The 18,774-nt window shown below is 38.0% G+C and overlaps 3 protein-coding genes across 22 annotated transcripts in view; 1 reads left to right on the top strand and 2 right to left on the bottom strand.

The window, feature by feature from the left end:
- The window catches only part of LOC107769422 (uncharacterized), a 28,444-nt gene extending 18,591 nt beyond the window's left edge, over positions 1–9,853 (top strand). For 8 of the 19 annotated variants that reach the window (XM_075251575.1, XM_075251574.1, XM_075251573.1 and 5 more), the window contains 3 exons: positions 6,064–6,172; positions 6,789–6,859; positions 9,099–9,853. In XM_075251575.1, the coding sequence (XP_075107676.1) occupies positions 6,064–6,172; positions 6,789–6,813 (134 nt within the window). In that variant the 3' untranslated portion in view covers positions 6,814–6,859; positions 9,099–9,853. Of the gene's footprint in view, position 1; positions 3,388–4,260; positions 6,173–6,788; positions 6,860–9,098 lie in introns of those variants that run through there. The other 11 variants (XR_012708586.1, XM_075251567.1, XR_001644391.2 and 8 more) reach the window with 10 other exon arrangements.
- A 154-nt stretch (positions 9,854–10,007) lies between these two features.
- On the bottom strand, positions 10,008–13,045 carry LOC142180268 (uncharacterized). 2 transcript variants are annotated; one of them, XM_075251576.1, is made up of 6 exons: positions 12,918–13,045; positions 12,549–12,692; positions 11,663–11,792; positions 11,462–11,487; positions 11,203–11,314; positions 10,008–11,079 (listed from the first exon to the last, which is right to left on the bottom strand). In XM_075251576.1, the coding sequence occupies exons 2-6, from the start codon at positions 12,675–12,677 to the stop codon at positions 10,421–10,423; spliced, it is 1,056 nt and encodes a 351-aa protein (XP_075107677.1). In that variant the 5' UTR covers positions 12,678–12,692; positions 12,918–13,045; the 3' UTR covers positions 10,008–10,420. The 2 variants fall into 2 exon arrangements, with proteins under 2 accessions (XP_075107677.1, XP_075107679.1); XM_075251578.1 differs by lacking the exon at positions 12,918–13,045 and having other exon boundaries at positions 12,549–12,789.
- Positions 13,046–14,504: 1,459 nt separating this feature from the next.
- On the bottom strand, positions 14,505–18,672 carry LOC107769421 (putative LRR receptor-like serine/threonine-protein kinase At1g74360). The gene is made up of 2 exons (XM_016588630.2): positions 18,153–18,672; positions 14,505–17,912 (listed from the first exon to the last, which is right to left on the bottom strand). The coding sequence occupies exons 1-2, from the start codon at positions 18,220–18,222 to the stop codon at positions 14,692–14,694; spliced, it is 3,291 nt and encodes a 1,096-aa protein (XP_016444116.1). The 5' UTR covers positions 18,223–18,672; the 3' UTR covers positions 14,505–14,691.
- Positions 18,673–18,774: the final 102 nt, after the last annotated feature.

Raw genomic sequence — 18,774 nt, 5'->3', positions numbered from 1 at the left:
TTGACAATACATTCTCATGCCATTTATGCATTGATGGATCCCGGCTCTACATTTTCATATATTACTCCATTTATTGCTGGTAAGCTTGACATGAGATCTGAGTTGTTGCCACAGCCAGTTGAGGTGTCTACGCCAGTTGGCGACTCTATTGTAGCTAATCATGTTTATCGAGATTGTACAGTGTTAATTAATGACCGTCCAACCTCTGTTGATTTAGTTGAATTGGTTATGCTAGACTTCAATGTCATTATGGGTATGGATTGGTTGGCAGCTTGTTATGCTAATATTGATTGTCATGCAAAGTTGGTCCGATTTCATTTTCCTGGTGAGCCTGTCCTTGAATGGAAAGGTAATGCAGCCACGCCCAAGGGTAAGTTTATTTCATACCTTAGGCCTCGGAAGTTTATTGCTAAAGGTTGTATATACCATCTGGTTCATGTTAGGGATATAGATAAGGAGCCAACGACTCTTTAGTCGGTTCCTATTGTGAATGAATTCCCGACGGTATTCCCTGACGAGCTTCCAGGAATTCCCCCGAAAGGGAAATCGATTTCGCTATAGATTTGCTTCCTGATGCGCAGCCTATATCCATTCCTCCCTACAGAATGGCTCCTGCAGAGCTAAGGGAATTGAAGGAACAACTGAAGGACTTGCTCAATAAAGGCTTTATTAGGCCAAGTACATCCCCATGGGGTGCTCCGGTGCTCTTTGTTCGAAAGAAAGATGGGTCCTTGCGGATGTGCATTGACTACAGGCAACTAAATAAAGTCACTATCAAGAATAAGTATCCTCTTCCACGGATTGATGACTTGTTCGACCAGTTACAAGGTGCCAAATGCTTTTCGAAGATCGACTTGCGATCCGGTTATCATCAGCTACGAGTCAGGGATATTGATATCCCAAAAACAGCATTTAGGACGAGGTATGGCCATTTTGAATTCCTTGTCATGTCTTTCGGGCTTACAAATGCCCCAGCAGCCTTTATGGATCTTATGAACCAGGTATTCAAACCATTCTTGGATGAATTTGTGATTGTGTTTATTGACGACATCCTGATATATTCGCGATCGGAAGCTGAGCATGCGGACCACTTGCGAGCTGTATTGCAGACTCTCCAGGACTACAGGTTATATGCTAAATTCTCTAAATGTAAATTTTGGCTAACTTCTGTAGCTTTTCTTGGTCATGTTATTACCGGCGATGGTATCAAGGTTGATGGCCAAAAGATTGAAGTTGTGATGACTTGGCCGAGGCCCTTGAATCCGATAGAGGTTCATAGCTTTTTAGGCTTGGCAGGGTATTACCGAAGGTTTGTGGAGGGATTTTCCTCTATCTCTGCACCATTGACGAAACTGACACATAAGGGAGCTAAGTTTCAGTGGACTGAGGCATGTGAACAAAGTTTTTAGGAACTAAAGAAAAGGCTTACTACAGCACCTGTCTTGACTCTTTCGGATGGCACCGAGGGTTATGTTGTATATTGTGATGCCTCAAGAATTGGCCTAGGTTGTTTTCTTATGCAGCATGGTAAGGTTATCGCGTACGCCTCCAGACAGTTGTGAAAACATGAACAGAACTATCCTACGCATGATCTTGAGTTAGCCGTAGTTGTATTTGCCCTAAAGATTTGGCGGCATTATGTATATGGGGTTCATATTGATGTTTTCACCGACCACCAGAGCCTTCAGTATTTATTTAAACAGAGGGAGCTGAACCTACGACAAAGAAGATGGCTAGAATTACTAAAGGACTACGATGTTGATATTTTATATCATCCCGGCAAAGCTAATATTGTTGCTGATGCCCTTAGCCGGAAGTCCATGGGCAGTCTAAGCCATGTTGAAGCTGATAAGGTCAAGATGACCAAATATCTATGCCAGCTAGCTAGTTTGCAGGTGCGTTTGGTAGATGTAGAGGGTGGACGCATTCTCGTTCAGAATATGGCAAAATCTTCTTTTGTTACTGAAGTGAAAGAGCGACAACACGAGGATCCTGAGCTTATAAAACCGAGGGAAAGTATTCCATAGCAGCGACAACCTTTATTTGAGCTAACTGGAGATGGAGTCCTTAGATACCAGGACCGCTTATGTGTACCGTCAGTAGGAGAGCTCCGTGCCAAGATTCTTTCGGAGGCCCATTATTCTAGATATGCAGTTCATCCCTGAGTGACAAAGATGTATCGGGACCTTCGACAGATCTATTGGTGGAATGGAATGAAAAAAGATATCGCGGAGATGGTAGCCCAATATCCCAACTGCCAGCAAGTTAAAGCCGAACATCAGAGGCCTGGAAGCCTAACTCAGTGTATTGAGCTTCCATTATGGAAATGGGACATGATAAATATGGACTTCATCACTGGTTTGCCTCGCACTCCACGGAGGTATGATTCTATTTGGGTAATTATTGATAGTCTTACAAAATCTGCTCATTTCCTGCCAGTCAGGACGACATATTCAGCCGAGGATTATGCCAAGCTTTACATTCGAGAGATTGTTCGCCTTCACGGAGTGCAATTATCTATTATCTCTGATCGAGGGGCTCAATTTACAGCATATTTTTGGAAATCTTTTCAAAAGGGTCTAGGCACGCAGGTAAATCTTAGCACCGCTTTTCATCCGCAAACTGATGGACAGGCAGAGCGTACTATTCAGACAGTTGAGGATATGTTATGTGCCTACGTGCTAGATTTTAAAGGAAGTTAGGATGATCATCTACCTCTTATTGAGTTCGCTTATAATAACAGCTTCCAAGCTAGTATTCAGATGGCTCCTTACGAAGCACTATACGGGCGGAAGTGTAGGTCGCCGATCGATTGGTTCGAGGTCGGGGAAGCAGAGTTGCTAGGTCCTAACTTAGTCCAGCAAGCAATGGAAAAGGTAAAACTTATTAGAGACCGGCTGCGTACAGCACAAAGTCAGCAAAAGTCTTATGCAGATGTTCGACGACGAGACTTAGAGTTTGATATAGAAGATTGGGTTTTCCTGAAAGTATCGCCTATGAAGGGCGTCATGCGATTTGGAAATAAGGGGAAGCTCAGCCCCAGGTATGTTGGACCGTATAAGATTATTCGGAGGATTGGTAGGGTGGCGTACGAGCTTGATTTGCCTTTAGAATTGGAAGCAGTCCATCCTGTGTTTCATCTATCTATGTTGCGGAAGTGCATTGGAGATCCTTCACGTATTATGCCCATTGAGGATATTCACATTGCTGAAGACTTATCTTATGCAGAGGTACCAGTAGTTATTTTAGATCGGCAGGTAAGGAAGCTTCGAACTAAAGAAGTGGCTTCCGTGAAACTGTTATGGCGAAATAACAACATCGAGGAAATGACCTGGGAAGCTGAGGAGGAAATGAAGAAGAAGTACCCCCACCTATTTACGAATTAAGGTGAGTCGCATTTAAATAATTGCCAATTATTTCTTTACAGCAACTTAATTGGATTTTAAATGACTTGAAAGTGCAATTTAAATTTTTTTTTATTGCGAGATAGCTATACGAAGCCTAGTAGTTGGAATCTTCAGAAGTGTTGTAATCGTTTTACTTTAATCGAAAGAGAAGTGTTGCTGCAGTTCGCATTGTGTTACCTTGTTTGGGTTGATTTTACGCCTTTCATAGGTAATCGAAATAGCTTAGAGAGTTATCAATTGACCCAATATGGAAAAATAGTCGAGAGACATACTTCCAAAGATCATTCATTCACTGTATTTTTGCATGTGTTCATAGGGCATGTCATTAGGTTGGTTAACGGAACTCTCATTCATTCGGAAGAAGAATTTAAATCCTCAAGATAGCCTAATCATCTATTGAAATCGAAAGAGTCAATAGAAGTTAAGAGTGAACTTAGCACGGAGCTACCCAGAATAATAGTTGATCGAATATCTTGTCACAGCCCTTACTTCGCACCTTGATATTCAATCGTTGCTACTTAGTCACTAAATTTTCATTACTTTCTCACAATCGATAATCTTAGTTTTTATTATTAGTCGGTAATAACTTAAATCAAAGGTTTATTTCCTAGATAGTGTTAAGCTGAAGATTTATTAGAACATTATTTATCACAATCCCTGAGGAGACAATTTAATACTATACTATCTTTGACTAGCGAGCCTAAGTTTTATACACCGGTTTTGCGCTCGTCAAATTTTGGTGCTGTTGTCAGGGATTGGCGATTAATATTGTTTGAAATAATTTTCGGTGCTAATTCAGGAATAATTTTTTTTATTTTATTTTCCTTTTTACGCTCTTCTTATCTGTGTGCAGGCAACAAGTTAAGTTTAGTGGTGTATGATTCGATCCTCTTCCAAGGAATTGGTGCCATACGATCCAGAATTAGACAAGCACCTGCGATTGAGGGGGAGAAAGAATCGAGCACAGCGTTATTGGGTCAGACTTCGACTCAAATTACAATGGTGAACAACAAAAAGGACGTGAACCTAGATGTGAGAGAGGCAGCTCAATAACAGGATGCACGGTTAGCAGCAGAAGCAGCCTGTAGAGCTGCGGATGAAACAATCGGCGAAGATCGAAGGTTCAATCTCAACTGAACCATGATCGAAGATGAATTTGATAATGCAGCTCCCTGGCATGGGAGGTCTCTAGGAGATTATGACTGACCGGTATACAACCAACAACAATCTAGTGTGAGGCCCACACCCATTGATGCCAACAATTTTGAACTCAAGCAGAGAGTCATCCAGACCATTCAGAACAACTGCATTTTCAGAGGCAAACCCAATGAAGATCCCAACAACCATCTGATGGACTTCGATAAAATTATGAACACATTCCGCTGCAATGGAGCATCATATGATGCAATCTATCTCAGAGCACTCCCTTTCTCACTTAAGGATGATGCAAAGCAGTGGTTGAGAAGTCTACCCACAGGTTCAATCCGCACGTGGGAGGAGATGACTACCAAGTTCTTAGAAAAATATTTCTCTACTGCTAAGACTGGACGGATGAGGAAGGAGATTCACAATTTCAGCCAAGGTGAAGGGGAGACAGTGTTCGAGGCACGGGAAAGATTTAAGGAGCTATTGCGGAGGTGCCCTCATGACGGAATGCAGCAATGGATGCAACTCCAAGATTTCTGGGGCGGGTTAAACCCGTCATCAAGGAAATTGTTGAATAGTGCGGTTGCAGGTCCTCTGATGAAGAAAACTCCAGAAGAGATTGTCACACTTCTGAATGAACTATCTAAAGACGCAGAACAATGGTCCACTGACCAAGGGGATCGAAGAAGATCAGCGGCGATGCACCAAGTAGAATCGTCTGGATGTGTTCCAGCGCAAAGGAGGTGTGAGAAAATATAAGCATCCAGTCCAACACTAGCCGTATAGATATTACCAGTGAATGATTCATGATCAATTTCTTTTAACCAAGGTCCTACGTGATAATAATTACTAACTTAATATGAGATCTTATCGTTTGAATATGGGACGACTTTGGACAGTATAGAGCAGATAAGGGTTCATTAAAGGAAAAAAAATATTTTGAAGGTTTCTCCCATGAAAGAGGTTATAATATGTCGTAAAAATGATACATTCATGACCATCGACATATTATTCATCTCAAGGAAGTGAAACTAATTGAAAATATGACTTACGAGGAAGGTTCAATATCTAGTGCTGATAGACAAGTGTGATAACTAAGGTCGAAAAAGGTTGCTTAAGTGAAAATATTGTGGCGCATATCCAATTGAGAATGCTAAGTGAGAGTACGAGACAAACATGCGAAACATGTACCATAGTTGTTTGAGAAATCAGGTACACTTTTTAACTCGTTCGAGGAGGAATGCTTGTTTAAGTGGGGGAGAATGTAATAGTTGAAAATTTTATACATACTTATTAATGAGTTTTAAAATTTATTAAATAGTTAGTGGGCCTAATTTATAATTATACATGCTAGTGAGCATGGAAGTAATTTTAAATAATAATAATAATAATAAGGATAAAAGGAGTGGGCCCAAAACCTACATCTTATGCAACTACATGTTTTAGGACTTACAAATTTAAATAGGGAAAATATTGATTTCCTGTTTCATTAGAAGATACAATAATATAGGGAAGAATAATGAAGGCACTGTGGCGGTGGAAACAATTAGTGGGATTTTACTACTCTTTGGAAAGCTTCTTGGCGGAATTTTTGCGGAAGGAAAGGGCTATAAAATCAGGTACTTTATCAATTTTTGTACAATGGTATGTATGGAATTGAATTTTTTTTGTAGAGGATAGTTATTATATATACCCGTATAATAATATTCCAATGATTTGGAACTAATTCCTAACCCTTCCTTTCAAATTCTCCACTAAAACGTAAAATATCTATTTTCCTTGGTTGTTGGCATTAATTAACTAGTAATGTGATAATGATTAGAAAGTAAGAAGGAAATAGTAATAACATCCATGATTGTATAGTAATATGAATAGTGCAAATAGAAATATTGGGTTGAAATCTACTTTTTAAATCTTCCATGGAAAAGAATTATGGTGATACAATTTCACCAGTTTTGATTTCTACCATTTTGAATTTAGGAAACATAATACTTATGCCAATGATTGACATAATTATTGTAGTACTGATGATGGCAATAATCAAGTGAAAGAATTATATGGTAAAGCCATGGTATAGTTCTTCTTAAGCTATTTTTCGTTAATCTTTTTAAACGTGTTTGTGTATAAATTATTTATTAATTGGATCGGGGGTTGACTGTTATTTTGACTTGTCCTAAGATTATGAAAATTATTCACCTAGACTAATTAGGACGTGTTATTTAATATTTTGAATAGATTGAGGCCATTGGAGGCCGTTTGATTGGTGTTCTAGACGTTGCAAGGTTGGGGAACTTTCCGTTAGCGAGGTAAGTGAGACTTTAAGCTTTGATGCTTGTATTTCTAAAACCCATTTTAAAAATATATTTTTTCTGTCTGGTCCATGTGTTGGGACAAGCATGCGCTTGGCGAATTCGATGGTCTTTGACTAGCCGCAAATATATTATTTTATGAAAAAAATACGAAAATTATTTTATAAGTTGTTTGATGGTGTGATACGGTTGTGAGCCATGATGGTGGGTTTGATGGTTTGATACGACTGTGAGCCATGATGTTGGATTTGATACGGCTGTGAGCCTTGATGTTGGATTTGATACGGCTCTGAGCCATGATGTTGGATTTGATACGGCTCTGAGCCATGGTGTTGGATTTTATACGGCTGTGAGCCAAACCGGAGTGACGAGTACAAAACACACACTTAAATTGTGCTCGCTAGTCGAATATAGTATATTATAATATCGTATCCACAGGGATTGGATTTAAATAGTATTCTCGTAGTTTCTAGTTTGATTGCTATCTAGGAGGATCAACAATTGAGATTTATATGATTAATAATAAAATTTAACTAAGAATCTAAAATCTACAGCTATTGACTAGTGACTATCGAAACAAGGAATAAGCAACTAAGGTTATCAGTGGGAGAGGATAGGGTTTTGACAGGATAGGTGCAGGATAATTGTTCGGGATCTCACTCTAGATAATTCACTTCCAATGTTCAAGTGAGTCTCTCGAATTCACTCTATTATTAGTTCAAACGTTCAGCAAAAACTCCTCTCTCGATTAAGTCTTAACCTCACGAGATGAACCAATTTAAGCACTATAAAGATATGTAAGAATACGTCGTGGATCGGTCTTTAGGAAAACCTCTTTCGATTATTCTTCTAACTAAATTTAATCAATGATTCAAGTAGCCTCTTTCAATTACTTAGAAGAATCTATGAACTCAACCAACAATATAATGCAAAGATATCACAAGTTATGCCTCTTTCGATTACAAGAACAAGTGAATATAGATGCAACAATTAAATTTTTCAAAAATAATTTAAATACATAAAAATAGAGTTATAATCCACTAACAATCATCAATACACTAAATCCATCAAAACCCAAAATAGATATACTCCATAGACATGGAGAAGTTCTTCACAAATGTAACTAAAGTATAGGAAAACATAAATTCAATCCAAACCCGGATCTTGAGTGAAGAAGGAATGATGAAATCCTTGTGCTTGTGTTCTTCCAACTCCTTCTTAGCCTCCTTAGGTCGAAAATGTGTCAAAAGTCCTTCTAAAATGGTGTTTTGGTGTATTTAAGCCGCTCCTAAAACAAACTCCAGATGGAACTACCCTTTTTTAGCGGAAATGAGAAGTCACTCTAACATTTTTGTGCTACCGCCCCGTAGCCCGCCCCGCCCTATGCGGCGCGCATGTAGGGAATTCCAGAACATGCCAAAAAAAATCATTTCTAGCCACTTTTTGCACTGCCGCGCCTCGCGCCACCCTATGCTGCGCGACAGTGTAAATTTGGCCAGAAATTGAGTTTTTTTCACTTTGCAGGAAAATTGCACTAGCGCTGTGAGGCCCGCGGGGCAGTAGTGCAATTTTCTCAGAGTGAATTTGTTTTCTCATTTTGTTTTAATGTCCATACTTGGTTTTCGACCCCCGAACGTGATTCCGACTTAATTGTTTGGTCTTCTACTCAGATTTCAAAACTCCAAATAGCTCGAATTAGCTCCACACCATCTACATAACTCGGAAATCACTCTTACACGGCATAAAATATAAAATAAGTGCAAAACACTACTAATTAAAGCTCAACACAAGTAAAGTGCATTGAATTATAGTGCAATAAGCGACTAAAATACGGGATTATAGCCTACCATCACGGAGCATTGTGTATGCTTCTTGACATATTTGAGGCATTGTGTATGCTTCAATGAGCATTGTGTATGCTCCGTTACATATTTGAGATATTGTGGTGCCGCTGTGGACTTATAGAGGTGTTAGCTAATTTCTTTTACTGCAGTCATAACAAGTACTTAGTGTGTAGGGGGTTGAGATATGTGTGTTCTTATTGATTAATTCTTATTAACTCTGTTGATACATATATATCGAGTTATTGTATAATTATCGTATTTATTATATCGTTCTTGTTGTGGCGTGTTTGTATTTTCTAACACTTGTTCCAGCGGTACTCAGAGTGGCGGGTTGAGGATCTTACTGGGTTATATTTATGTATAACTCACTCCTTACCTGCATCTCCATGCAGATACTATTACGGACGATAGAGCTAGTGGCTGAAGAGTTCGTTCGGGCCGATTTTGTTGCTGAGGTGAGCCACCGCATTGTTCGTGGAGGCTATCACTGTATCTTTATCTAGTTTATGTCGGTTATTTCCTTTTCTTTAGGGTTTGCATACCCGCCAATTTAACTCATGTCACTCTGTTAGATACTCCATGATTTTAGTGTGGGATTTGAGTTAGAGTATTATTATTTGAGTGACCGTTGGTCTTTCTACCAATTGACTAAGGTATTGGTTGGTAACAATTTCGTTTTTAATTATTAGTAATGCTTTTAGGCCTGCACTTATTGTTCTTTCAGTGCTTGTGTAAATGGTTAAACGTATAAGAAATGAGTTCGCCTGACAGATGGTATTAGTTGGGTGCCAGTCACGTCTATGGGTAGTCTGCGACGTGACACTAAAGATCCTCATTTTGGACTAAAAGCTTATATGAGGCTGCTTGTCTTTTGTCTTTTCCTCTCTGGAGATTTGCACATATATATATATATACCAATTTCGTCAACTTACTACTTTTCATGAAAACCATTACAGGATATGATTGATTCATATTGTCATCTTGTGTAGTGGCTCTCAAGATAATCTTGATAATCAAAATGCCTAATGTATCCCCAAAAATGGAAGAAAATACTTATGAAGGTGGCCCCAAAAAAGCCCTTCTATTTAGTGCTTCTTTTTTACCATTTAAGTCGCTTATTATCTGCGCCGCTCTAAACAAAGTGTTTTCTTGGCTTTGATCATGTTCTATTTTTATTGTTGCTTTGAGTGGTGCTAACAAATGCATTCTCTCCTGCAAAACTTTTGTCTAAATATGTCATACATGTTAATTTAGTTGGTCTATTTGGCTGTAAAGCATGTCTAAAACGTACACAGAGTAACTAAATTTATATCAGTACTTGTATATATTCAGATTAAAGTAAGGTGTCCAAACAGAAATATTAAAAATCTGATCAACATTAAGACAACAAAACTTAATAAATGCACCGAAATGTGACTAGCACCTAAAAACTAGTACCTGGAGCTGATTGTATCAGTAGTCTGCTTAGTTTGGACGTATCCCTGAGATGATATTGAGTAATAGATATTCAATCATCTAAGAATGTCACCTGTCCCCCCGAGGAGTTCAAGACATCATAAAATGAAGATAAGGCTAAACAGGCCAATATAAAAACAGTTTTTGAGTTAAGAATTGTGACACTTCTCACCCTGGTGACTGGTTCCTGTTCTGTTATGTGGATTCCAAACTAATCATGGAAGAGTAAATGGCTTCCGCTTTCTTCTTCCTCTCCTCTTCAAGCACACACATGTTTACGATGTTTTTTCCCGTTGAGGTGTAATATGAAAGTTTCTTTATTCATGCATGGAGTTTGACATAATTCGCACCAGAATTGCTGGCTGTTCTCATCTTTAATTTTCTCACCATGTTCGAGTTGTAGTAGCTTAGCCTTGTGTTTCTGACCTTCAAGGTGCATCTTTAATAAACTTTCATCCTGACAGAAAATTTTGCACAAGTCACATCTTACTTGCTTGTTTCTTTCCTCAACACTTGAAACCCCGAGTTTCAGATTGTGCATGCGCCCTCTCAAGTGCTGCTTGAAACACAGAGTCCCTGAGCAGTGAACTCTACAGATTTTACAGTAGTACTGCTGCTGAGGTGGCAGGCCGCCAGAGTTGCTGGACTCTGCGTTTTTCTTTCTCTGTGAGTAAATAAATGTTGATGGACGTGGTGGCGATGTTGTCGTACTTGGAAAATGGTTTGGCAGTAGCACTGCATTAGGGGTTTGTAAACAAGTTGATGCATCAGGCAATGGCATTACACTATGACTTGTGGTCGGACTTTCTCCAGCCGCAGCCCCTGGAGCAGAAGATGGATTTGGAGAAGGCTTCTTGTTTAATGGATCAGGGTAAGGACTCTCAGCATTTGCACTTGAATTGGTCTTGAAGATGGCACCTGACAAAAGGATAAATCTTGTAACAGCAGCAATAGAACTATATAGTTGTGTGCTTTGATACTTGTAGATTTTAGTATTACTTGCAGGAACAAAAAGAAAAAGAAAAGAGCAACAGAAACTACCTCTCATATTACTTCCGCCATCAGATTCTAAAAGTTTCAATGCTTCCTGAGAAACTTTGGAGTATCTAGAAGTTGTTTGGTTCTTGGAAATCAAAGCTTTCCGTCTTGTTACCTAAAACTTGGATGATTTCTATTAGATTTGAATTTTTGACACACACAACATCAGACGTATGAAGTTAATTCGCAGGATTGAGCGAACAAAATATAGTTTACAGGATGAGTCAGTTAATGGATTAGGGGAGAGACACTTAGGACTTACATTTGAATTGCTCCTGAAGATGGTACCTGAAAGGAGGAAAAATCTTAAAATAGCAGCAATAAACTGTACACTTACAGTGTGTGCAAATAAATGTAACATTCTGCAGCAATTGTTTTGATAATTGTAGATTCTAGTTGTACTTACACGAGAAAAAAAGAATTAAAGACAAACAGAAACTACATTTAGATGAACAGAAACTACCATCAGATTCCAACAGTTTCAGCATTTCCTGCGAACCTTTGGCGCATTTAGAGGTTGTTGTTGGACAGCAATCTGCTATTCCATCAGCGGATCTTTTCTTCTTGGAAATCAAAGCTTTCCATCGTTTCACCTAAAATTTAGGATTATGTTCTATTAGAAGGGTTGAACCTTATATATAAAGTTAATTTGTAGGATTCGTTAAAACAAAATACAGTAGTTTACAAGTAGTAGTTTACAGGTAACAGTATCAACATGGGCGGATTCCGTGCATTAGTTACGGGTTCTTGCAAACCCAGTAACTTTTGTCTAGATCCAGTATGCGTATTAAAAAATTCATTAAATGTATAAGAATATTTAGCTTGGAATCTAGTCCGTTAATCCAGTTATTATTATATATTAACTTGAGATTTATATAGGAACCCATAAACTTAAAATTGTGGATCCTTCTATGAGTATCAATGATTAAGTTTTACTAGGATCCTTCTAACATACAAGATACAAGGAGTACTTCACATTTTATCACCGTCCAAGATACAATGTAGCTTTTTGGTAATTGAAGCTAAGATCAAACTTAAACCTGATTTTTCTTTTCTTTATAATTCAAGAGAATATAACAGATGAAATAATCTTCAGATTTCAATCTTCATGAGCTTGTAGACATACCAATCATCTTACTTTCCTACTAATTTAAGACAAGGGGCATGTTATACTACTATAAGTGAAGAGTAGCAGTTGTATTTTAGATGCCCAAAAAACATGGAGAAAAAAAGGTTTTATCAAATAAAAAAGAGATAACTTGAATGCATATTATAAACCTTACATGATTGATTTCGTGTATAGACGGTGCCTGCGTTTTATAGGACAAGATAGATAGATAGAAACAGACCTCTAAGGGCAAAATATCTTGTGGACACTCATCATCTGCAAATAAATTTGCAATCTTCTGTTTAAATGCTAACTCACGCTGAATAGCATACTCCATTGACATGGAACGCACTCCCTTATCTTCAGCCATATTTATGTCAACTTCCTGCAATCAATATTAACATGCCTAATTACTTGTTAAGCAAATATGAAGCTACTGTAAAATCTTTATACTATCAAATAGAAATAGAATGCAGTATTTAAAGGATTTGATTAATACTTAAAAGCTTCAGGAAATCGAGTTCAATTGGATAAATTTATAAACATAAAGGTTACTGTTAAAGTATAACCTATTGAGTAACACAATCAACACACTGAAAGATCAATGTACCTTCTTCGCCCGATTAAGTTTCAGTTTTTGGGTTTTAGCTTTGTTGTTTCTATAGCAATGGAAACAAATGGAGTGTTGTAAGAGACAGAATCCGACGGTAGAGGAGTAAAGTTGAGATTAATTATCAATGGTCAGGCGCTAACTGTGTTGCACTTTGTATTGTACGATTCCGTGCGAGCATTGGGGGAGTGCCACGTTATCTCCTCACACCTTCCTCCATCTGCCTCTTTTTTCTTTTTCTTTTTTTTTTTCTGTTTCAAAACTGAATTTGCTTTAATTATTCTTGTGACTTTATCTATTTCCACAAAATTGGGACTAGGATAGTATAGTGAATTCGAATTAAATTTCAGTTTCATCAAAATAGAAAGAAGTGAAATAGAATATGATTCTATTAGATTATTTTAATTTCACAATTTAAAATTAGGCGATAGGTCTTGGAATTTTACCTTGGGAAAATTGTAAATTTTTAAAAGTAAAAATAAAGACTTAATTTTCTTGATTTTTAAACACGGTTTGTAGATAAGAAAAGTCAATGCATCCGCTGCATTTCAGTAGTCAGTTAGTGCCATTCCCCCTTAACCTTCTAGATCAACTTTAAGCGGTGATTATTCCATGATTTGACCCCATTGGTTAATCCTGTGCAAAATATTATGCAATATATACTGTATGTGTGGCAATAATTATCTAAACTTGATGTAATAACACTAACATCAAATAAGACAATTTAACTTTAGAAGTTACAAATTAAGGTAAAAAGTACATCAAATAACCATGATTAAGTGTATGAATTATAAAAAGCATATTTTCATTCATTGGTTTGGTGGAGTAATTTTTCTCCTATTAAACGAGGGATAATAACAAAAAGATAGAATGTCAATTACAAGATTTGACCACCTGACAACAGATTCAGCGCACTAGATAATACTAATGTTGATGATCATCACCATAATCATTTTCCGAAGGAACTAATCCATCGTTACTGAGTCTTACACTTGTTTTCTGGGTGGGTAAGTGAGTCAACACTTGTCTGCGTCATTTGCTTCTACTTGGATTAACATTTCTTTTCATCTACTACATCACCAAAATCACAATATTAGCATTTCACGGGCAACTTCTTGAGAGGAACTATTTTGAATCTGTAGTCATCATTCATTATGTTCTAGGAGAAAAAAGCAAAGAATTTGAGTTATATATACCTGACGCTGTAAAGAATTTTTATGCCACAAGTACAATTTAATCGGTTTTAAGTTTTAACAGAGGCGGACCTATTTTTTACCAGCACCCGTAAAGTTCAGCAAAAACACACACACTCTCTCTATATATATATATATTTAGAAAATAGTAATATATTAATAGTGGGCACCCTATATACAAAACAGATTTTGGTTGAATCCAAAAGTGCACCCCGACCTTCAAATAACAAGTTATTTTTTTATGGTTACTGTATCATATGCAGAGTTACTTGTTATTATATATCAATTCAAACCTTTGGTATAAAAATTCTTAAGAATATGAATGCATAGAACTTAAATTCTAAAGCAAAATATTATGCGAGGCTCCCAAAGCCAGATAAGTTTAAACTTTCCATGGGAAAACTTTGAAAAGTTACTTCACATTCCAACTCTATAATCTTCACAAAAATTATGGGATCTTAACAACCAGAGTGACAGAATAAAGAATGTAAAAGAACTGTATACAAGAAGAATGTGCTATGTATGTTACAAATGTGTAAAACTATTGACACTTTTGCTGTAAGTTGAAACAAAAAAGTTGATCAAAATGAAGGAGAAGTGCTATGACTAGATCCTGATCTTTGGCTTCGAGAAACTGTAATCAACATATCCAATACTTCCTTCATGTTAGGTCTAGCATGAGGATTATCAGCAGTGCACCTTATTCCTATCCTAAGCAATCCACTCAACTCCTCTGCTCCCTCTGCTAAGCCAGATACCAAAAGAGCAACTGGTATCATTGCTCTAGTAAATCCTTGCCTTCCATCTCCCATCACTCGTCTCGCCCATTCAACTAGACATTCCTCACCTCCATCTACAGCACGTCTCCCTGTGGCTAGCTCCATGGCCAGCACTCCATAACTGTAAACGTCGCCTTTTGTTGTAGCCTGCCACGTCTGTCCATATTCTGGTGCAACGTACCCGACTGTCCCAGCAACCATTGTGCTAATATGACTATCTCCAGCATCCATTACCCTAGCGAGGCCAAAATCTGTGACCCTTGCCCTACCGTCTTTGTCTAGTAGCACATTGCTAGCCTTGACATCTCTATGAACAATACAAGGATAGCACTCGTGGTGTAAGAAGACTAAAGCACGCGCTACATCAATCGCCACATTAATTCTTCTCTTCCATGTAAACTTGGTTCTATCTGTGATAATGTCATCTAAGCTTCCACCTTCCATGTATTCATAGACTAGCAATTTCTCTGATCCATTTAGGCACCAACCGTAAAGAGTTACAAGGTTCGGATGCCATCCAAAGTCATTTCCACTTAGTACCTCCATTTCAGCTCTGAACTCTCTTTCCCCCTCAAATCCCTCCCTTTGTAGCTTCTTCACTGCCACTTCCCTTCCATCAGGCAAGATTCCCCTATAAACTGTCCCAAATCCTCCCTTCCCTATAATTCTATCATTGGAGAATCTACCTGTGGCCTTCAATATATCAGAATGTGTGAAGCTTGTTGTATCCAAACGGATTACCTTAACATCATTAGACAACCATGGTGAGGATGCACCTGAACTTGATGGTAGATCATGTCGTCCCTTTGAATCCTCCAGTAGATATCCTGGTGTATCTATCGGAGATTTTAGGACGAGGCAGACGATGAGTGTCATGACTCCGCAAACTAGGAAAGCCAGTACCAGAGCCAAGAATACCAAAATTGCACCTATCTTTGTGGTCCTTTTGAAACTTCCGCCCTTGTTTATTGCATTATCCGTAGAGTTGTCAATGAAAGATGGGAGGCGAAGCAATGGATCGCCAAGATATGATGACTTCTCAAATGTGGTCAACTGCCCACTTTCTGGTATAGAACCATAGATGTACGGGTTGTAAGAGATGTTGAACTTGCTCAAATCAGTCAAGTTACTAAAGCTAGCCGGGAATAGACCAGAGAAATTGTTGTAGGATAGATCAAGATTCAGTAAGCACTTAATGTACCCAATCTGACTTGGAATTTCACCAGAAATTCTGTTCTGTGACACATTAAGCACTACTAGTTGCATTTTTCCGATCTCTGGAGGAAGTGTGCCAGAGAATTCATTTACGCCCAAATGAAGCATACTGAAATTCAGCATACTGCCAATTTCAGGAGGGATCCCACCAGAAAATTTGTTCTTGCTGAGTTGAAGATAACCTGATATCTGATTCGAACGAACATTACTACCAGGCTCACACACTGGAAATAAACCATACCCTTTAAGCAATTTATCCCATAAGCTTCTACAATTCTTCCTTGTAAGAAGAGGATATACAAAGCTAAATGGAGGATAATCAGCTGGTATCCACCTCCTCATAGCGAAGCACTCCCCCGAGCCAGCAGTGACCTTATCCTTTTTCCTATTCAACAAGAAAGTAGGCATAGGATTTGAGCCAATTCTTGCTAACTGAGGAGGAATTGGCCCTGAAAGTTGATTATTTGCAAGATTTAGCCATAGTAAGCTACTGCAATTTCCCAACTCGGGTGGTATTCCACCGACCAGTGAATTGTTAGCAAGCATCAACCACAAAAGTGAGTTTAGCTTTCCCAAACCAGGTGGTATCACGCCAGTTAACTTGTTAGAGGAAAGATCAAGTGCCTGAAGTGTTGGAATATCCCCGTATTCTGATGGTATACTTCCATTAAACTGGTTGTAGGCAAGAATCAGAAACTCTAAACCTTCCATCTTGGAAAGTTCAACTGGTAATGGACCAGAGAACTGGTTATTACTCAAGTCCAACCGAGAAAGGTTGACTAAGTTGGGAATTCCAGAGGAAACTATGCCTCCAGTATAAGAGTTACCATGCAACAATAGAAACCTTACCTGCGTAAATCGTCCGAAAATTTCTTGTATTTCTCCTCTGAAGTTGTTTCTACTAAGATCAAGAAACACCAAGTTGCTTAGGCCTAATAGACTCCCTGGAATATCCCTTGAAAAATTATTGCTTCCCAAGTAAAGTGCCTGAAGACTCATAACTGAACCAATTTCCCTTGGGATTGGCCCTGAAAAGTTGTTTCCAAACAAATTCAACTCTTCCAAGTTTTTACAATTCGATATCTCTTTTGAAAATCCTCCAACGAATCCGTTTTCTGATAAATCCAAGGCCTGCAAACTGCAGTTTGGAGTGAAAAACAAAGAAGGGAGAGAGCCAGTGAACTTGTTATTAGATACCGAAAACTCCATAAGCTTATCAAAACCAAGTGACAATTCCCCAGTCAAGTTATTGTAGCTCAAATCAAGATACTTGAGATTCCAGCACTGATCAAAGGTACTTCCAATCTCACCAGTGAAATTGTTATAAGAAATATTAGCAACCACCAAACTGTCACAAATCCCCGGGAAAGTTAACTTGATTTCCCCATGAATTCTATTCATGGTCAAATCAAGAACTTGCAAATTGTTGAGCCTAGTCAAATTGAGCCCCCCGTCTATAATATTGTGTGACAAATTCAAGAATCTCAGATTTTGACACTGGCCTAAGTCTGCAGGAATGGCACCACCAATTGTATTCGTCGACAGGTCAATATAAGTCAACGCTGTCATGGCCGAGAAGTTATCAAAAAACTTCCCGGACAAATTGTTGTTAGAGAGGTGAATTTCAGTGACACGATTGATTCCACTATCGCATAAAATTCCAGGCCAATTGCAAGGAGACGAGTCTGTTGGATTCCATTCTGTGTGTTTGTATCCTTTATTAATTGGATTTTGTTCCTCAAGAAATGACTTGAAACTCAGCAACACTCGCTTGTCTGTTTCGAGTGAATCTCCACAAACTATCCTTCCTATAATTCACAAATAGAAAAAATAGAAACGTTAGTATTGCAAGTGAATATAGAAACTCAAAAGACTGTAAATTTTACTATAAAAATTAGTAGTACCACTTTAAACATGCAAGAATCTTTGATAATTTTAATTAATGTACTCCGTATTAATTAGTCTATGATAGAAAATATTTTCTTTCGTAGATATAACAGTAGAAAATTTTTCTGGCTCTGAGTTTAGGACTTAAAAGGAATACAAACCTGAAGTGATGAGAAGCAAGAAGTGGAATAATGCAAGACGAAGAAGGATATCAGATTCCTCTTCTGACATGATCAGTATAACTCAATCTTGTTTTCTTTTCTTCTTGAGTTGACAGATGAGTTCTTGTTATGTCAGGGGTTTAGAAATTTGTGCAAAAAATATTTGGGGTTTTGCTAGTTCAGAAACAATATCTAAGGGAGGAGGAATAAACATGGGGAAAATGTAGTTGAATTTCAGAGGGCCTGCAGATGGACCAAACCAAGCTTTTTAAGACAAATGCACGTACGCTAGAATAATTTAATACTAGTATTGCTTTGTAGTAGTTTAGTGTTCTGATTATTAAATTTTAAAAGGGTGTGTTTATTGTGGGTGTCCTGTAGTTATAGTATTGTTTTTTGGTGGAAAGAAGAGGGAGGAGGCTTTGGAATTTCATGGACCAGAACTTTTAGAAATAGGCATATATATAAAAAGCCGCCCAAATTGACCATTTGTGAATTGTGCACTGGTTGAAGGTGAGAGAGTTCATGTTATCTGATAACTATGGAATTGTATTTGTTAGTTCTAGAACTTAATGACCAGTTTAATTTCTTTCCAATTTCGCATTTTCTACTTTTGCTCCCC

This window comes from Nicotiana tabacum, chromosome 4 (genome assembly GCF_000715075.1).
Source record: "Nicotiana tabacum cultivar K326 chromosome 4, ASM71507v2, whole genome shotgun sequence".
Classification (NCBI taxonomy): Eukaryota; Viridiplantae; Streptophyta; class Magnoliopsida; order Solanales; family Solanaceae; genus Nicotiana; species Nicotiana tabacum.
The sequence above is the reverse complement of the archived record's forward strand: the minus strand, read 5'-3'. Positions and strand labels throughout refer to the sequence as shown.

Bases quoted from the DNA above. Each gene is read 5' to 3' on its own strand.
- LOC107769421 (XM_016588630.2), bottom strand. From the start codon at position 18,222: ATGTCAGAAGAGGAATCTGATATCCTTCTTCGTCTTGCATTATTCCAC. The intron at 17,913-18,152 runs GTTTGTATTCCT...TGTGAATTATAG, and splicing joins CTTGCTTCTCATCACTTCAG to GAAGGATAGTTTGTGGAGAT.
- LOC142180268 (XM_075251576.1), bottom strand. From the start codon at position 12,677: ATGGCTGAAGATAAGGGAGTGCGTTCCATGTCAATGGAGTATGCTATT. The intron at 11,793-12,548 runs GTCTGTTTCTAT...CCTAAATTTTAG, and splicing joins AAGATATTTTGCCCTTAGAG to GTGAAACGATGGAAAGCTTT. The intron at 11,315-11,461 runs GTAAGTCCTAAG...TCCAAGTTTTAG, and splicing joins TCTTCAGGAGCAATTCAAAT to GTAACAAGACGGAAAGCTTT.